Source organism: Pteropus vampyrus, unplaced genomic scaffold, assembly GCF_000151845.1.
Source record: "Pteropus vampyrus isolate Shadow unplaced genomic scaffold, Pvam_2.0 Scaffold297, whole genome shotgun sequence".
Lineage (NCBI taxonomy): Eukaryota > Metazoa > Chordata > Mammalia > Chiroptera > Pteropodidae > Pteropus > Pteropus vampyrus.
Genome location: NW_011889078.1, coordinates 553113 through 573962, shown reverse-complemented (window position 1 = coordinate 573962; position 20850 = coordinate 553113). Strand labels below are relative to the sequence as shown.

At 34.5% G+C, this 20850-nt stretch overlaps 1 protein-coding gene across 2 annotated transcripts in view; it reads left to right on the top strand.

Annotated features, from left to right (window-relative positions):
• The window catches only part of PRKD1 (protein kinase D1), a 162837-nt gene that overhangs the window by 122817 nt on the left and 19170 nt on the right, over positions 1-20850 (top strand). For both annotated transcript variants that reach the window (XM_023521146.1, XM_023521147.1), the window contains 3 exons: positions 18283-18444; positions 18999-19097; positions 19930-20197. In XM_023521146.1, coding sequence (XP_023376914.1) covers positions 18283-18444; positions 18999-19097; positions 19930-20197 — 529 coding nt within the window. The remainder of the gene's footprint in view (positions 1-18282; positions 18445-18998; positions 19098-19929; positions 20198-20850) is intronic.

Below are 20850 nucleotides of genomic sequence, written 5' to 3'. Positions count from 1 at the left end.
TTTGTTGCACTTACGGATGACTGACCAAATGTTGAAAGTCTAATGTTCTGTGTCTAAGCCTTTTAACTGGCTCTCTTGAGCCTATCAAAACAGGCTGCTGACTCTGTAGTGAAGTAGAAAAATAAAATACACCTGAGCATAAACTGCCTCCCATCTCCTCTTCTAAAAGAATAGATGGAATCAACAACTCAGGTGCAATAAGCAGATATTCAGCACAATTTTCATTATAGCGTGGTTTTCTAAAAAAGAGTTTAATTGGATTGAAAGTCAAATTCTGCCCCTTGAGCACATGAGGAGGTCGAACAGCTCTCATATTGTGGCTTGAAATCTCAAAAATCCTCATCATTTATTACTCACCTCCACTGTCCCTAACCATTCTTTGTTTCATTCATCAGACTTGCATTTATTGAGTACATACTGTAAGCTGAGCACTATTCTGCATCCAGTAGATATAGCAGGGACAAAGACACACAGGTCCTTGCTGTCATGAGTTTTTAACTTGTATCATTCAGCTATTCCTTTAGTCAGATGTGTGCTATATTTACATGTTGAAATTTCAATTACATAACCTGTACAACCTATACAATGAGTTTTATTAGGGCTTAGCTTAATTATATGCAGACACCAGATTCAGGAGTTCATACTTTATCATAAAGTTGCCAATTATTTGAACATTTATTTGATATTGAGTATGTTACTTAATTCCTCTCATTAATAACAGTCCCTTTTTAAAGCCAGAATTGGTTAATAAAACATATAATAACAAGGAAGTGTTTACAGATAATGAAAACAGAGCTATTCTAAATGATATAAATAGGGGATAACTATGTCATAAGATTCACACTTACTTTAATTTTTCAACTATTCAAAAACATCTAAAGAGCTTAGAGATAGAGAACTATCTCTATAGAGAACTCGTCTTGTCCCCTAACTGAAACAACGAAAAACTGTTTGACCCTTTTTTACCATTGTCAGATATATCAACCTCTCAGGAAAGACTATAATTCAGTACCCAGAGATACTGAAGTTCAAGCTCACCTCCTCTAAGTCTTTACTCAAATATCACCAACTGTGTAAGCATCACTCTGACACCCTATTTAAAACTATGGTCTTCTTAAACATTCTTCCCATCCCTACCCCTGTACCCCTCCTACTCTAATCTATGTTTTCTTTTTTCCATAGCACTTACCACCTTCTAGCCTATTATAGAATTTAATTTATTATATTTGTTGTGGATTTCTCTCCTCACCCCCATTCCCAGCCCCTCCACTAGAACATACCCATCAGGAGAGCGGAGATCATTGTTTTATTTACTAAATATCCTGAACAGCATTAAAATTGTGCAGAAATACCATCTTGTCTTATAAGATAGTGTCCAACCAGTTAACAAAAGTCTAGATTGCATTCGCTAATAATGGTTAGTTGGTTGTTAGTTAAGAAGGATTGTGTGTGGTTTGTTCATTGAAAGCCCTCATTGTTTCATTTTGTATTTCTTATTAAAAAAAACAAAACAAAACACTTTTTTGAACCTGAAAAGGCAACATGGTAATAGAGATATGTGCTGGGGGTTGGAATTCTAAATCACTGATTAACATGTTCAGAAAAAAGTACCGTGATTGAAGTCACTTGAATGGTTAGAAAGGCTTTCTTTTACTAATCTTCAGGACCAGATTACTGTTCCTCTGGATACAGAAGTGTATCCAGAAGCATTTGGTATCTTCTGCTTTGTGGTGCCTAGTTTATGAAAGCTGCTGTCCTAGTTTATGGTTGTACCTAGAATCTGAAAAGTTCTATCCGGTCCTCTTCATCCTTCGGATTCTCCAGAAGGAGATCCTGTGGGTTGAAGTGGCCGATTTTTGAAAATCTTCCTCATGCAGTTCTCATAGCCTCATAGTTCCTCATAGCCTTCTGGTCAAATTTTGATTTGTTTGTTTCTGTAAAAAAGCACCTTAACCTATAGAAGACTTCAAAGATGTAGAATTATGGAACGTATGAAAAAGTACAACCCTTTCTTTTTCCATTTCATCTTCTGTATATAACCTAGGTGAAAGCTTTTCAAAGTCTGATTTCATTATTAGAAAACTAAGCTCTTTAGATGTTTTTGAATAGCTGAAAAATTAAAGTAAGTGTGACTCTTATGGCATAGTTATCCCCTATTTATATCATTTAGAATAGCTCTGTTTTCATTATCTGTAAACACTTCATTATTATATGTTTTAGAAGGATGTTGATTAATGTAGGTGTTTAAATTATGTTATAAAATTCCCAAGGGGTCTTATTTATATTGTTATTTTTAAAGTTGTGTTTTGAATAAAAAACACAAGGTAAATTTGAAATTAGTTTTTTCCTATTCATATCAATAAAATAAGAACAAGATAGTTGTTTATGATTATTATTATTTATGATTATTATCATAAACAAGATAATGTTTATGATTATCACAGAAAACTGACCTTTATGAGGAGATGCAGGTATATCACTGAAAACTCAGAAACTTTAAAGTAAGTAATATTAGAATGGTATATTTAATATATTTAAGTTATCAACACAGGTTTGTTTGGTCAAAATTGATTTTTATTTTTTAACATCGCAGTGCATTCATGCTTTAGGATAATCCTTATGAATAAAATTCTAATTATTTATTCTCTTTTTCTTAAATATCAGCTTTTATTTGTCTATATAAGGAATAATACTAAAGCTTCTGTTTATGACATAATGTTATGGAAGCATTTTGGAATTGTAAAAGTACTGAATATAGGATACAGAATATAGGCAAAATACATGAGAATTTTACATGCTATAAATTAAATGTATCCCCTTGAACTTCTCTTATAAAACTCTCCCCATCATTCTGGTTTCTTTTTTTGTGAGGCACACCTCTTCCCATTCAAGCCTCTCTTAATTTCAAAACAACAACAACAACAAAAAGCGGTCTCGATTTGTCTAGGCTCCTGCTCACAGCAGCGATCCAGTTCTCGCTTCACTTCAGATTTGTGCTCTACTCTGCTTTCGATTCTTGATCATAAATTCCCTTCTTGTCTTTGGTTGCCACATCTTTCTTAAGAAAAATACAAGGCTCTTTCGTCATATTCTTATGTTCTACCTCTACCCAACTATCACATGTTGGCTCTTTTTTAAGTTTCTATCCCACCTAACTAATCTCAGTCCTTCAATAGCATTGGTCCTTTGTTCCTTTTTAAATCTCTCTCCTTGCTTCACCTCTGCACTTAGCAGATCCTATTTCTCTTTCCCTGCTAACTCCTCCAGCTGTCTTCTTGAACTTCTCCTTCCATTCACCTAAATGCTTTTTGCTAATTTGGAACTCATTCCCAGAGTGTGGTCATCCACTTTAAGAGTCATCTGTCATCTCTTTGCAGGTCATTCATTCCTTAATATGCCTCTTGACCTCTGATCTTTCACAGGCACTTATGGCTCATATTTCTCACCTTAGAACATCTCCACTTCCCTGTGCCACTCTTACCTCAAACCAACCAGCCTAAAACCAAAGTTTTAATCCTACTGTCTTTCCCTACAAGGTACTTGCTCCCTCAGTTTGTCCATTTTGCTATCATTCTTCCATTTTCTTAGGCAAGAACTTTTTTCTTTCACTTAATGAAAATATTACGCATTCAACAGAACCTGTGAAGCACTTCCTTCCTTTATATGAAGCAATTTACTGGACCTCTGGGCCATATAAAAATGAATGAAACCCTTTAAGATGTTTACCATCTATTTAGGCAGTCAGGTACAAGTAGTTACAAGTCAAGATAGCTGTGGAAGCATAGTGAAAGAAGTCATGAATTTTGATTGAGGGAAGAGTGTTAGAATCAGGGAGATCTTCAAAGAGAAATATAGTATTGGGGAAATCTTGAGTTTGATAACCAAAGAAATGGTGGAAAGGCCCGTTAGGCTGAGGGGTGACCTCAGGAAAATAAATATTCTATGAAAAATGGGTAGAAAACTTAAGGTCATTTTAGAACAGAGATCTTCAAACGTTTTTTGTCACATGTCCTCAAAAACAGTTTTTAAAAACTTTGTATCTACTTGTGTATTTTTAAGTTACAGAACAAATTTGTCAAAAGTTTAAAGAGTTAATTTTGTAGTATATCGAAAATAGTGGTATTTGAAAATAAAGCTGTTGTATCACTCTTTAAAATGTACGTGTTAGAACCTCAATATCATAGACACTTGATATTTATTATCAATCATTTTTAAAACTACATGAATAGGCCATTCTTGAACAACAGTATATTTTACAATTTCTTGTTTTCTTTATTATACTTCCCACAAAATTATATTCCAATGTAATATGTTCTCATGCTTGAAAGTCTTTTATTGGCCTATTTACAAATATTTGCAATAAAAATATTTTAAAATTTTTTATTATATTTTAAATGTTTAAAGCATTCTCTTGGATTAAGTTATCATTACAATTATTATTAATAGCAAAAGCTTTATTGAGCAAGATAAATATTTTGTAAATTTTGAACTATGCTTATTAAATATAAAAAATAAAATGTTACTGAAAATGTGTTATTTAATGAAATTGATATTTTAATTCAGTTCATAAATTGGTAGGTGAATATTACTTATTGTTTGAATTAGACCAACTTTAGCAACAATTTTATTTCTTTTTTTATTATTTTTTTTAATGTGAGAGCCAAGTAGTAAGCCAAAAAAAAGTGGTTTATCCTCAGAAATTCATTTTACTCCTCTATTAATAAATTCATTAAATTATTCTCTAATTTTGTTGAAAACATGAATTGGAACAGTGTAAAAGGATCGATTTCCAAGTTATTAGGGTCATTTGCTTTATACCAACACAGTATTTTAAAATTTGTTTATTTTCCTCCGGTAGGATTTTCCTTCCCATGGGGAGGTACCCTTGTAATATTTGGAATGTATGAGAAGCATGCCTTTCTTTTGGAAAGTGGGAGAAAAATCAAGTGAAAGGAAACTTGGGAATGGAGAATTTTCAGGCCACAAAGATATTCTCAAGAGGATCTGTATTAGAAGAGTATTTTTGGACTGTTATCACTCATTCATTCATTCATTCAAAGTATAATTATTGAGTGCCCTCCATGTACTAGGCAGTAGAAATACAGATGTAAACAAAACAGATTTTCTTGAAACTACCTCTCTGCTTACATATGTCTTAAAACTTTTTTTGCTTCCCAAGAACCTTCATTATTTTGGAGACAGCTGTGGTGAGAAAATATGCAATAAGACCAGAAAATGAGTTTCATGTGAGTTCATAGAGAACTTTATTTAGATAGTGTGCCAAGTCAGTTGGATTTTATTATACTTGGGTGATTGTGGATTATTGAAAGGTTTTGGAAAAAAAAACTGTCATGATCAGATCAATATTTAGAGATGACATAGAGAAGAATGTTTAAAGGCAAAAAAACTTTGTTAAAGACTATTTTCAGATAATAGTGACAGTCAGAATGCTCCATTCCTCTTCTTTCTTTCTACAAAGTCCTCTTGGCTTCAGCCCTAACCTTTCTACTGCTCTTAGTCTAGAGAAGACTTTTAAATTCATGCCTCAATTACTGAAACTAGTGATATTCGTGATAGCTGGGTCCTCTCCCTCTTCCCACTCCATAATCACGTTCCTGGCCATCCCTTTTTCCTGGTCCACCCTGAAGATCACAACCTGATGAATCTTTAGTAGGCTTCCATCTTCTTTCTCTAGTTTAGTAGTTTTCTTTTTCTATTTTATTAAACCTATCTACTTGTCCTGGCTTTCAGCACTGTTGGTGTTCTCGCTGGACTCAGTCTCTCCTATTCAACTGAGTCATTTCCCTTCAAGTCATTGTCCAAGTCAATGATCTCTGGCCATTGCTTAGCTTTTGATCCCAAACTGGATGCCAGTATTGGTTTACTTGGCTCATCAATGTTTGGTCTTCAAGATCCAGCAGTCCTTTCTGACTGCCTTGTGCTACTTTCCATGCCTCCTTTTTATTTATGGTTTCAAGTCTTAGTATAAAGCAGTATTTTTATTATTTATTAAATACTTCTTATGTAATAATTGGATTATAAGCAATTTGAAGGTCTCAGCAATGCCTTATTTTTACAACTTCCACAAGATCTAGCACAGTAGTAAAGACATTGTAGTAAAGATAATTGATTAACATCTGACAAAATTGTCTTAAATCACATACAGTATTTCCTTAAATTCCTTCCCAGGACTTTTAACACTTTCACATCAATAAATCATTAAATTTTAGGCTCTAATTAAAAACTTATGGTATTCGATGAGTCAGAAAAGTTTGTAGAATAGCCACTCGTTGTTCCTGATGTTACGGGCAATCTCAAAAGCTGTGCCCTGGGGTAAATTTTGTGTATTAAGTGTACAGGAAATTCAAATATGTCAGAGTTTTACCGTTAGTGGCAGTGGGACCTCAAGATCAGGAGAGTATTTAGTAACACAGAACAACACTGTGATGGTCCATGGCCTTAAAAATAGATGCTATAGAGAAGAAACCTTGCCAGTCAGAAAGATAAGGAATCCAAATTGTCAAGGCACATTGTCAAGGTAAATGTCATAAGAAGTAGAGGGGTAGGATACTGTGGTGACAAGAATGACAATAGGCAGCATTCAGAAATCTAGACAACATGCCCAAATGGGTTATGAGATCATGGTGAGGAGTCTGAAGTAGCATGGACCCTGAAGCATACTAATTTGGATACACAATACTAGAGTTCTAAATGGACTTGAGTCCAAGGAGAGAATTAAAGCAGTGTATAACATAGTGTTTAAAGAGCGTAGGTTCTAGAGTTAGAGTGCCTGGATTCAAATATCGGACTTATATTTAAGAGTTCTTAGGACCTGGGATAAGTTACTTTTAAGCTCTCTGAGCCTCAGTTTCCTTATCTATAAAATCTCATAGATCTGAGAATTGTAACAAAGAGCATATATTTGACGTCAAGCCTGTGGTAGGGCTGAATGTGCCTTAACATATGCCTGGCCCCTGGTGGGAATTTAGTAAATATTTGTTGAACAAATTATGTAGCCATAACCAAAGGAACCAGGGGGATGCAGAATTGCAGTATGCCAATAAAACAATAAAGTATTTCCTATCTTCCTTACTTTTTGTCTAAAAAACATGATAATTTGTCTTCACAGAACAAGATTAAATATATGTCTTTAAATACATGGCTTTGTTCTCTTAGTCTAAAAAAATGATGAAGAGTAGGTGGAAAAGAGATAATTATGATGGAAAACCAGAGAATAATGTTGCTAAGTGTGGGTGGAAAAATAAAAATTTTTGCAACGTGTTGATTTTTTTTTTAATTATGAAGAAGTCAATTTTACTTTCTCTAGAGAAAAATATGCACAATTTGAATACTTTCTCTTTTAGTGAGAGGTTAGTTTATAATTCCATTGTTTCATCTAATATGTTTATTATATTTCTTCAAATATTTCTTTCTTTGTATCTTATTGCATGAAGAATTTACATGAAATTATTTCTTTTGACCAGACATGTTTCCAGCTCTCAGGTAATTTTATCTTCTGCATATTCCAAAAAAAAAAAAAAAAAAAAAGCCCACAGATTATGTGTATGCATGTCTAAAATAGAGGGAAAAATAAAACAATAAAACAAAGATTTATTATAAGAAAATGAACTTAGAAATTTTTTCAAATAGATATCATGTTTGTTAAGAAGTTAGTTATGGTGAAAACAGTGTCAAAAGCCAGATTCCAAGTCAAAACTTTTCCATTTGGGGGTAAATCTTTTTTTGTTATCATTCAAATTAGGATAACGTAGGTTAATAAAATCAAATAACTTTCAAGTGTACAGGTCAACAATATGTCATATATATATATATATTGCATTGTGTGTTCACCACCCAAAGTTAGATTTCCTTCCATCACCAAATATTTGACCCTTTTTACCCCTGTCTACCTCCCCCGCCTCTCTGGTAACCATTAGTTCACTGTCCATGTCCCCGTGTCTCTGTTTACTTGTCATGTTTATTTGTTGCTATCATTTTTATATTTCACATATGAGTGAAATCATATGATTTTCAACATTTTCTGTCTGACTTATTTTTTAACCTTTGCTTCCTTAATTATAGATTAGAATTCATCTGACATGTTCTAATTCTCACTTCACGGGAATACTTTGGGGGGACTAAATTAAGTAATATAAAAAGTGTTTTTTAAATCAGTGTTTTCCAGCATATTTTTGGAAGAAATTTGAGTTCATTTCTGGAAGGGGGTGAGGCTTAAGATTTCTTCACTAAAACAGTTTAGAAAATACTGTGTACTATATCCAGGCCGTCCACATCTTGGAAGTGAACAGGGTCTTTCATTTATTAAAGTTTATGAGAAAGCCTGTACTTAAAACTTGATTAATTTTGATAATAAATGCATTTTTGCCAGAGAACTCTTACGTAAATGTAAGCTATCACCATTTGATGTTTTGGCACATAATGTTGAGTCTTCCATCCCTGTCTAGTAGAACCTGTATATTCGCTCCAGTTCCCGTTATCTGATATGTAAGACGTCAGAAAGATTATGTGTCTACACAGATCATTTAACATTATAGTAAATGTTATGCTTTCTGGAGTGCTGACATCTAAATATAGAAGCTGGGCTACAGTGATATAATTTGTTAAAGATTACACTTTAAATCTAACACCAGGGCGAGATTGGATTTATGTTTTTCATGCTTTCAGCCAAGTGGATTAACAGGAAATAAAAACGTGTTCCAGATGTGTCTCTATTGCTATACATTTGATAGCAAATAGAAAAAATACCCAGATATTTGAAGTTTTCAACTTTATATACAATAAATACATATAAATCTACAAATTCCAATTTCCTTATTTTAACAAGCCATACTTTTAATTCTTGCCTTTCCCCTAAATATGAACCAAGTAATGGCATGGAACAAAGGGGGTCAAACTTTCTAGGTGGAATGTTTACTAATACTGATCTTTTTTCTAAAGTTGTTGATCAGTTACTAATTTTCTGTCTTTGAAGCTTTTGTTTCTGGTTCTCAAATGTTATGCCCTTGTTGTAGGACAGGAGGTTGTTACTCAAATGTACATAAGATCTTTGCTGTGTGAGGGTCTTTCCTGAATTCTCCTGATAGAAATTACTCACTCACCCCCCAAAATTGCTGTATCAGCTTCAGCCATGTACAAATATTGATACCAATGAAACCTTAGTGTATGAGTCCAAATGGTGGGCTTAACACATCTGGATTTTATTTTCAAAATTTCCCATTCATACCTTTAATATGAAGGATTCTTGGTGTGGTGAGTAGAAAATATCAGATGTTTTTATTCTCTTTTTACCTGGTGAAATATCACCATTAAAGGTGATGAGAGCATTTTTTCAGTGTTGTTTTGTGCAAACTCCTTCTCCACCTCTACATTTAGCTGCTGCTTCTTTTGTAGGGAAAGGAGAAGACGCATTGTATTTATGACTGCAGCAACTGTGGAATCTAAAGCAACTGTGGAATCTAAATTGAAGTGTTTTTTTGTTTTGTTTTGTTTTTTATAACTGATGAAGTGCTGGATGACTGAGCAGTGTGTGGATAGGTTTATGGCTATACATGAATATAAAAGTTATATATCAGGTTTCAGGTGATTTTTTGTTTGGCAAATATAGACTTGGTCTTTTTTTTTTTTTTTTTTAATTTCATGGGCCTGTATTACTTAATAGAATACACAGACTTATAGCTAATTTAAGATGAAAAAAAGTAATGGTAAATTGGGCATGACAAGCTAACTACCTGAAAGCTGACTCCCTTTCTGTCTGTCCAAGCACAATATGTATGTATTATCATTGGCAGTTAATGGAGATGCTTCAATTTATTTTCTCTCACAAAATTTTGAATTATATTAAACTACAGTATATCTGTTCTAATTAGTGCCAAAACAAAAGTAACATTACACTCTAGTTCTGAGGGATGGTATAAGCAAACAGTCCTTACCAGGGATGATTTGAACATGTCTGAGTTCCCAGAGTCAAATGGGTTGCATTTGATTGTGGCCCCATTGATCTAAATGTCAGCCAGTGATACCTACAGGAGGATGGGTCATTATCTTTATCTTATTGAAGTAATGTGTGCATTTATTATTCTGATAGTATATGTTAGCTTTATTTTGTTCCAGATTAATATCAGTATGCATTTCTAAAATTTTACAGATGAAATTTCCCCCCAAAAATATTACCCCTAAAAGGTAACTACTGAAGTCTGAGCCTATCTAAATGGACTTTTTTGCCAATTGAACATGAAATGGAAACACGTTCATATGCTACAACCGAATGGTCTCCATTCACTTTATGTCGGGAGGGCTAAACACAGCCTTCACCTGGTTGGCATCAGAGTAGAAGCATCTTTGCCATCATTGAAGTTTAAAAACGCAGCAAGGGGAAAGATGGGGAGGACAAACTAGAATATGCAAGTTTGTGGCTCTTCATTGCTGATGGGGCCTCTGTTAGGTGAAAGGCAAAAGGAAATTTTTTCTGCCACTGAGAGTAAACTTTCAGTTATCAAACTAAAGAGGGAAATGTGGCCCAGGTCTTTTAAAAATTGCAGAAAATCTGCCCAACAATAATAATAACTGACCTGTGTTCCAGGCATGATTCCAAGTATTTTGTATATATTAAGTAATGAAATCCAAGTTATGTTGCAAGGTTAGATATGTTATCATTAATCCCATTTTACATATCAAAAAATGGAAGTCAGGAGTTGGAAAGTGGCAGAGCTGGCATTCAAACTTAGGCAGTCTGTCTCCAGAGACTGCACTCCTGAAATTATGTTCCAGGCCCTCAGGCTTTCCTTGTTGTCATATCTGTCCTGGAGCAAATCAAAAATATAGAAAAAAGAAGGGAGTTAGTTGCAAGCCTTTTTCTAAGTAAGCGGGTAGACTTACAGTGATCATTATCATCTGAATAGCCCATTTTTAGTATTTTATTTCTCAACCTCAGGACAATAATGAAACCATAGGAAATCAGATTGTCACAAGTCATGTAAGGGAGAATTGGCATAGGGACAATTTAAAAGGAATATCCTGAGAGAGTCCAGGCTTCTGTGGTACATATTACAATTTCAGAGGAGAAATAATATTATTAGTTGGTTAAGAGAAAGCAGCTGAGCCACTATTATTTAGAATTCTAGTCCTGTAGCTTACTAACTATATGACCTTGGGCAAGCAACTTAACACTTCTCCTTCAGTTTATCTATAAAATGAGTATAATAATAATATCAAAGCTTATAAAGTTTTTATGACAGCTCAATGAATTCTTCTGCATAACCACTTGAAATAGTGTTTGGCATAGTAGAAGCAGTCTATTAAAGTTATATAAAAATAAAATAAAATAAATATCTTGACCAAGGCCTTTAGCTGCTGCTGCTTTGCCTGTCTCTGGCTGATGACTGTTCATTTGTGGGCTTTGAGAATAAGTGGAAGCTAAGGAGTATCTCTTTATTAAGACCTAGGTATAAAATAAATACAAGTCACCTAGATAGCAGGAAAGTTATGTTTATTTCTATCAAATATGCTGAAATATTTATTAAAAGCAGTGGCCAAAACTCCTATATTTTGAGGGAACGGTACCTGGAAATGACTAGGACATCTTTGTCATACTGTTGGGACTTTAGAAAATCATTTTGCAACTCATACCAATAGTATTATCTCTAAGATATTCTGTTCCATATTATTGGTATTTATTAGAAAAATTATTACTCGTGATTATATTATTCATCATCAGAATCCTGAGATTGTTTATTAGCAGATTCAAGTGAATTCACGATGAAAATGTCTGGTACTGTAATTTTTTCTGAAAAGAAGATATCACTATATACCATACTTGATGCAAAATGTACTGTCATTAAATATGTCAAACATGTATTGGCATACCTTCAACAAAATCATTTAAAGAATATAATTCATGTACTAAAAAATAAAGAGAAACAGGGATTGATTCTTCATCTTTCAATCAAATATACAAACTCGTGTTGGACATTTAATATGTACCAGGCACTAGGCTTACACTTACTGGGAATATACTTGATTAAATATAGTCATTGAGATGCTTGTAGTCTTGTAGGTAAGACACAGAGGTTCACCAGTGACTAAGTATAATTAACTGTTTTGAAATAGAATTGTACCAAAGACTGTAAGAATAGAGAAACAACCAAGTCAGACTGCAGAGTCAATGAAAGCTGCTCAGTAGTTGAATATTCATACCAGGCAAAATAGTCTGGTTCAGCCTGAGAGAACAGTATGTCTGAAGGTGTAGAAAAGAGAGAGAGATCATGGCTTGTTCTGAAAATAGTATGGCCAGAGATGGGTTCATATGTCACAGAAGAAGAGAAATCGGAGAAGTATTTGGGTGGGAGGGGGAAAAGGAGCTGGTAGTGAAGGGCCCCATGTTGCTAAAGGGGTACACTTCCTGAAGCTGGTGGTGATTACTTATGGAATTAAAGCAAGATGGTATGTTCAGAATCAACACTGGGAAGATCACAGTGGCAGTCTTTTAGAGAATGGGTTGGAGGAGAACAAGACCAGAGACAAGGGGATCACTTAGGACGCTGTGGCAGATCCGTAGGAAAGAGATAAGTCTCAAACCAAGGCAGTAATGGTGAGGATGAAGGTGAGGTGTCAGCATGAGAGAAATTAAGGAAGTGGACTCTATTCATTTTAGAGATCAATTGGTTTTGGAATTGAGGGAGAAGTAAATGTTTAGGATGACTCGGGTTTCCAACGAAGATGGTTGGCCATTTACCAAGAGAAGAAACACTAGAAGAGTAAGTTTGGATGGAGAGACATCAATTCCCATTATTAGATATCTTTCCTTTCAATGAACGTACCCAAAAAAGAGTTGGATATAAGATTCTGAAATTTAGGAGAGAGAGCTGAGCTTACCACATCAATTTGGGTATTATCTTTGAGTCATTTTTTTTAATTTACAGTTTTTATTTTTATTTTTATTTTATTTTTTTTTACAATTCAATGAGTTTTTATTTCAATTATACTTGGCATCCAATAATATATTAGTTTCAGTTATACAGCACAGTGATTAGAGATCTATATAACTCACAAAATGATCACCCTACTAAATCTAGTACCCATCTTCCCCCTTACATATTTATTATAACACTGTTAACTATTTTCTTTATGCTTCACTTTATATCTCCGTGTCTATTTTGTAACTATCCACTGTACTTTTTCTATTTCGCTTTTTTTAAATTAATTAATTAATTAAATTTTTTATGGTGACATTGGTTAATGAAATCTAATTAAGTTTCAGCTGTACATTTTAACAGTAAGGCATATATATATTTACACTGTGTGTTCACCTCCCATAGTTAGATTTTTTTCTGTCACCACATATTTGACTCCCTTTACTCCATCTATATCCCCCCTCCCCTGACTCCCTACCCTCTGGTAACCACTAGTCTATAGTCCATGTCCATGAGTCTATGTTTGTTTGTCCTGCTCATTTGTTGCTTTTAGGTTTATATCCCACATATGAGTGATATCATGTGACTTTCAGCTTTTTCTGTCTGGCTGATTTCGCTTAGCATGATTATCTCGAGATCCACCCAGGTTGTTGCAAATGGCAGTCTTTCATCTCTTCTTATAGCTGAGTAATATTCCATTATATATATGTACCACAGCTTCTTTAGCCAAACATCTATTATAGGACACTTCAGTTGCTTCCATGTCCTGGCTACTGTGAATAATGCTGCTATGAATATGGGTGTGCAAATATCTTTTCGGATATAGGTCTTCAAGTCTTTGGGGTAAATACCCAGTAGAGGTATTGCTGGATCATATGGTAGATGAATTCTTAGTTTTTTTGAGGAACCTCCTTACCATTTTCCATAGTGGCTGTACCAATTTGCAGTCCCACCAGCAGTGTTTGAGGGTTCCTTTTTCTCTGCATCCTCTCCAACATTTATTATTACTTGTCCTCTTGATTATAGCTATTCTTTGAGTTTTTTATAATCATCTGTTCTTTACACGATGACTTTTTTTAGCATCTATCAGGGAATTGCTGTTTCCGTTTTATGAGATATTAGGTGATTGTGATTTCTCAGGTCATTAAGGGAAGCATAAATTGTAAGAGACTGTGATTAGAAAATGGATAACATGGTGTGCTCTTCTCTCAACCCTGGCAAACTGACAGAAATGAGAATCAACAAAGCCATTGCAACAGTGCCAAGAAAGGGACCTCATATCCCACCCACACCGCTGTGAATATTCTTCCTCCTGCTTTGCATGCCATTTAGAATTTAGATCTTGGACTCATCACTTTTAAGTTTATTTCTTTCTGTCTCAATAAGAGCTAAGTTATTTAGTCATTTTGACAGAAGTCCCCATATTAAGGCTGTATTAGTCCTAAATAACTTGTTGAAAAGTTGTTGATTCTAATTTTCCTCTTTCTCACCTCATATGTTTGTGTATAATAATCCTGAAGGAAGAAGGAAGAAGGGGAAGATATAACATTTTTCATTTATTCTAGCTCTATATGGAATGAATTCTCAACTTCATATTTATAATAAAGCAACACTATTAAAATTAAAGAATATATATACAAATGAAATATTAACATGAATCCAAGATGTAACAAAATAGAATATAAACATAAAGGTATTAATCAGTTAAACTTTTGTTTTTTTAATATAAAATATTGTTACTTTTATAAAACCCTTTGCTTTTAGCTATGAGTCTCCATCAATTACATAAGAATTCCCTAGGCAACTTGAATCAGGAAAATTTTTATCTTAATCAAATAGTATTTCCTTCCAGACTTTGAAACGACTTATATTCACCCCATGGATATGTCATCAATCTGTTATGTGTGAATGGACACTATTCTTTCCTGTACTTGACCAAATGTTTCATTTCCTGAAAATTAAATTACTTAAATGCAACAAACAGATGGCCAGAGAGTCCTGTAGTACTTACTCTGCCGTGAAATTTATTATCTGAATTCCTGAGGTAGGCTTGAGAAGTTAGCAAAAATTCTTTCTGAGCACTAGGATGTGATAGTTTATGTTGCAGTCATCAAGCCATTTCAAAATGAATTAAGTTACTTCGCACATTAGGAGGAAAAGATTGAAAAGCTATTTTATATAAAAATTTTTCTAGATTTTGTATTTTATGTAGAAAATTAAAATTGTGAGCAAGTCACATGGACCACTGTGGTCGAAGCTTATCTTAGAGTTGTTCTTAAGGTATTTAAAAAAATAATATGAGTTATGCATGTAATATAAAATAATAGCTTGAATTTTTCTGTTTCCAGTCTTTAAATTTTACCTTCTCTAAGCTAAAGAAATACTTTTCATCAATATAGTATAGAGAATTTGGATAAATACAGCATGATTCTTTATGTTCCACTTTCTTTTTTTATTTTGAAATGTAAAAACAAGTTTGGTCATTTGGTTCAATGCAAAAAAATACAGCTCGCGAGTAAGCATCTGTGATGGCCTTGTCTCGATCACACATAATAAACTTTAAAAATATCAACTTATTATGTATCAGCTATGCAGAAAAATTTTTCAGCTTCCTACTCAATGTATTTTTTAGCAAACCTGTAAAGCATGAAGTTTTTATTAAAGATCAAGGACCAAGTACAATGAACAAAACATTTTTTTTACCATTTGTGTATACATGCCCTTTAGTTCAATGCTTTCATTGAATATATTTTTTAAAAATCTATACCCTTAAGTATATTCGAAGTCCTTTATCAAGAAATAGCAAAACTTTTACAAATCCTTTTCATAAAGATGCTATTAGAGGATATCTGTAGAGTCCTTCAGAGTTTACAGTGAACATGGCACAAAATAGCTATTAATGTGTTCCATACTTTATTAATCTGTCCCATACTTTAGTCTTAGAACATTCTAGGAATACACTAATTAGACAAATACATATTAAAATCTTACTTTCCATAGAGAATGGCTCCTCAAGTCATGTAGAGTAGGAAAAAGGAAGAAAGAATATATTGAGTGAAGGATTTTAGTACCTCCAAGAATTCACATACTTAGAGGAATGCAGATAGAGGCACATGAGGGTCAACATTGTATATATATTCAGATAATTTAGGTAGGAGAGCTTCCGGGTTATCTAGTGACTCCCTCTTCTCCCCGCAAGCTGCATAGCCTAGGACAAAGTCAGCAGAAGCAGCAGGCTGAGTTGCTACAGCACCATTTCTGTCCTCCCCTGCCCTTCCTGTGCTCCCATAGTTGCTCTACCTCAACCTTTATCTTATTCACACTCTAATTTTCCCTCTGTCTACACACAGGGGACCCCCTTGCCTTGCTGCCTACTTCTGTCGTCTGCTCCTTTCCTGTTCATTGTTCCTGTTCCCCACCCAGACAATAAGTCCTTGACCAGTTTAGGAAGCTGAACTCCCCAGAAAACCACTTAGGTGCTTAAATTTAGAGTACACAGAAAAAAAACAAAACAAAAGATTCAAGAAGATATGCCGAAGAGGAAGAGGCACTTAGCACATCTCATAGTGGACATGTGCAAGGAGAATCGTAACTCAGGCAGGACTTTCATGTCATCCTTAAAGCCTGATTTGAACAAGGACAGCTGACACGCCTGGACACCCAGAGGCTGATGGTCTGTCCAGTTGGCGTGGCTCCTCTATTAGGGAAGGGGGCATATGAAAAATGAAATGAGACACCCTGGGCACAGGTTCAGGTATGAACAATCTTATCACTCGTATTCCATACTGCATATTAAACATATATGTAGTCATTCATCAGTCCCTCACCTAAGGATCTGGCACTCCCATAATGGTCAAAGCCAACTAGCTATTTGGCCTTACTTGTGGGCAGTTAAGACAGATAAAGAAGAGCAAGAGTGTAAGTTTTGTTACTACCACCCTCTCTTCACGTACTTCAGCTCTGACCGGGAGAGAATAACCCTGGAGGCCTAGTATGTGAAGTAGCCAGGTCTGACTAGTTAACAATTTCAAGAACAATGACGTCAGCCCTCTAGAGGTTAAAGACCATTGGGTAGATGCACAGGCATCTTTTGGGCCACATTCAGAAACTTGCCATTCCATGACTGTATTATGCTGCATGGTTAGGCATGAAGGCATCGGTCAAAAAGATAATCAGATATCTTAGGCAGAGATCAAAATTGCCAAGTAGTGGAAGAACACCCTGAGAAACAGGTCATCATCATGAGGGCTTCTGCCAACCACGGTGTAGCTCCATATCCAGTTGATGCCAGGCTTTCCTTGCCAATGGGCAGTGCGGAGGATGACTACAATACAGATTCACTCACAACGCCTTCTGCTGCTCACCAACTAGCATCCATCTGTGAGGTCTGAATAGTGAGCATTTTAGGTTTCTTTTTCTAAAATAAGCATTTATTTATTTATTTTTCTTTGTTCAGCTGTTAGCACATGTAAGTTTGTTTTTTTCCTTTAGTTAGTTTCGTTCATGATTTTTCCCATTTCTCATTGAAATATAAGTGAAATATATAATCTTTTTTAATATTAGGATTTTTTTGTTATTGCATGCAGAAGAAAAAATGGTAAAGGTCAAATGATCAAAGGCTTCGTTGATAATTCCAGACCAACATTCAAACTTAAGCATTATTACAAAGGCCCATCTAATGTTAAAAGTAATTTTACTTGACATATGTGACAATTAACATGTCAAGCCAAATGCAGCCTATCATTATTAGCCATTACTTTATTGTGGAAATATTTGTTGAGTGGTTGAGAACCGTGCAGGACTACAACATAGCATAGTGTCCTGGACAAAGCAGAGGCTCAAGATTTTTTTTTTCTGTTTTCAGTGGGATCTTCACTCTACACAATAGCTTCCATGACAAACTATGGCATCCCCCAGTAGCAGAGCACTTCCAAAGGTTCTGACTAATGTGATTCATCAAGATGCACTACATTAAATTTCTGCCAAGTGTGTAGCGGTGTCCTCGTGTGCTTGTTTAGGACAGTATGGTTAATATTGGAGATGATCTTCAGAAATTACAGATTTCTCAATATGGTATTCTAATTAAAATGTAATTTGCAATTCACTGTGCTGGAACTTGGATTTTTAGCATAGAAAAAATAATTTCACTATGTATAGAAAATAAAGACGTATTTTTTAGAGACATTAAAATTTCAAAAATATAAGACAGCACATGTGGAATTTAGAGGTGTTAAAAATCTGAAGAGTGGGTTTCTCCATAGCTTTAAACTTGAACGGTTTTGTATAATCAGTGAGCTTGCCAAACAGTATCAAAAAACTCATTTTCTTCAAGTGCTTTATTTATCTTTAATAGAACCTTCATCACCCTGGTGTTGTAAATTTGGAGTGTATGTTTGAGACGCCTGAAAGAGTGTTTGTTGTTATGGAAAAACTCCATGGAGACATGCTGGAGATGATCTTGTCAAGTGAAAAGGGCAGGTTGCCAGAGCACATAACGAAGTTTTTAATTACTCAGGTAAGAAATCAATTAGAGACAGAAAATAAAAGATAATATTTAATATCAAACGTTAGTACTGTTTAACTGCAGCTTCCTAGCCTTGTTGTTTAGTCCCTACCTCCAAAGTCTAAACGACACTCAAAAAGGTTGCTGCGGCTTATTGTATTATCTAATTTCTATCTATGATATCTAGAGTCCAGTACACTAAAAGAGTGATGTGTGTGCAGGCCCATTTAGTAAAACTACTCATGAAATTTTAAAATGCGCAATGGCTGAGTCCTGGTTCTTTGAAAATATTTAATGATGGGTATCCCTGTTAGATATTTAATTCATTATCTATACTTTTCTTGGTTGCTATATGAATACCATAATGTGCTTTTTTTTTTTTATTAACGTTTCCTTAGAAACCCGCTATGATAATCTAGCTTATTTCACTGTCTTAAGCATAAAGAAGTTTAATTGTTCATTGTGAGTTTTTTCTTGGCCTTTTAAATTTATGTCCTAGGAGAACACATTTTGAAATAAACTGATAGACCAAACTAAAATTATTTTGATGATTTTCTTCTTTGTAGATACTTGTGGCTTTGCGGCATCTTCACTTTAAAAATATCGTTCACTGTGACCTCAAACCAGAAAACGTGTTGCTAGCATCAGCTGATCCTTTCCCTCAGGCAAGTAGAAAAGCCTCTCTCAGCAAAAAGCCAGCTGATAGCATCACTGGCTCCACTGCAGCATTCTGTCACCTTTTCCCTCGAAACATTTATTTGTTTCAAGTTTTATATGTTCGTTTTCATCCATTTGTTACCTTATATTTTGGGACTGGCTTTTTTACTCTGGCTTCTCAGTTCAGCCTGCCTTAATAACGCACACTGAGCCTTCTCATTCTGCTTTTTGGCTTCCGTTGTGTGCAGATCCTGCAGAACTGGCAGCTGCAAAAGGTTCTTTTCCTCAACTCAGAGGATGGAAAATAACTGGATCTCTTTCTGGGAAATCTTGTATCTGAAGTAACCAAACCAGGGTGGCTGTCCAGCCTTGCCTCCCTGACACCTTTAGGTCCTAACTGAATGCCCATTCAGAGCTAATTTTTAGGATTATTGTGGATAACAAAACGTGTCTTGTGTTTATCCTTCAACCTTTATTTATAATAAGTCTTTGAGTTAAGTCCATCCCTCCCTGATTTGCATGTTTTCCTGCATTGTAAAACAATATTACCCACTTCTGAGTATACATATTTTCATACTTATCTTCTGAGTTTTTTGTAGAGGTATGGTTATGGTGAAGGGAAAATGTATGGATGATATTTTCATGAATGAAAACATACTGTTATATCACATAAACCACTATCCTCAAGTACATAAAATGAAGAACAGCTATTATTTCTACCATGAGAAATCTATACAATCTATGCAAAGTATTATAGTTGTCTTTGACAGACCTGGGCCAAGACACACACAGACATGCAATTTGTACCTTACCATTTCTGTAAAACGTTATTGTCAACAGGTGAAACTTTGTGATTTTGGTTTTGCCCGGATCATTGGAGAGAAGTCTTTCCGGAGGTCGGTGGTGGGTACCCCGGCTTACCTGGCTCCTGAGGTTCTAAGGAACAAGGGCTATAATCGCTCTCTAGACATGTGGTCTGTTGGGGTCATCATCTATGTAAGCTTAAGTGGCACATTCCCATTTAATGAAGACGAAGACATACACGACCAAATTCAGAATGCGGCTTTCATGTACCCACCAAATCCCTGGAAGGAAATCTCTCACGAAGGTAATATTTTCCATTCAAAATTAATAGTGGTTTCATCCTTAATATTATATGATTACTTCAATTGTGAATTATTAAATTGGTAAATGCTTATTGTAAATGGCCCATTGGAGTAGGAGCACAAGTTGATTGAGATGGATTGAGGAATAAAGAAATTGAGACCAAATAAGTCTTTTGATGAAATGTGCATGTATTATAGAGAAATTGAGAAATCCATATTGAAGTAAATGAAAAAAAGATAAATTGTTAATATTTTGGTATATTTTCTTAGAACTTATAAATATACGTTGATGTAGTGGTAATACTTAATCTTTACTAAGAGTAATATACCTGTTTTTGTATTAGGCATTTTAATCTGTTATGGACACAAAAACTTTTTAATACTGATATTTTAATGATCAGATTGCATATATTAGTATATCAAGTCTTTTGTGCACTGACTTCCTTTGTGTGGGATCAGAAAGTGTTATTATTTTATTTAGCCATTTCCATAGTATTTATTTAGGTTGTTTGTATTTGTTCAGTGTTAGATAATCTTTATGTATAATTTCTTATATGTATGTCTAATGATTTTTTAGGATAGATTACCTTGGCAGTGTTGCATTATTTAAAGTTAAATTCTTCTTAATAAATGTTTTCTTCTTAAAAGAATAGAA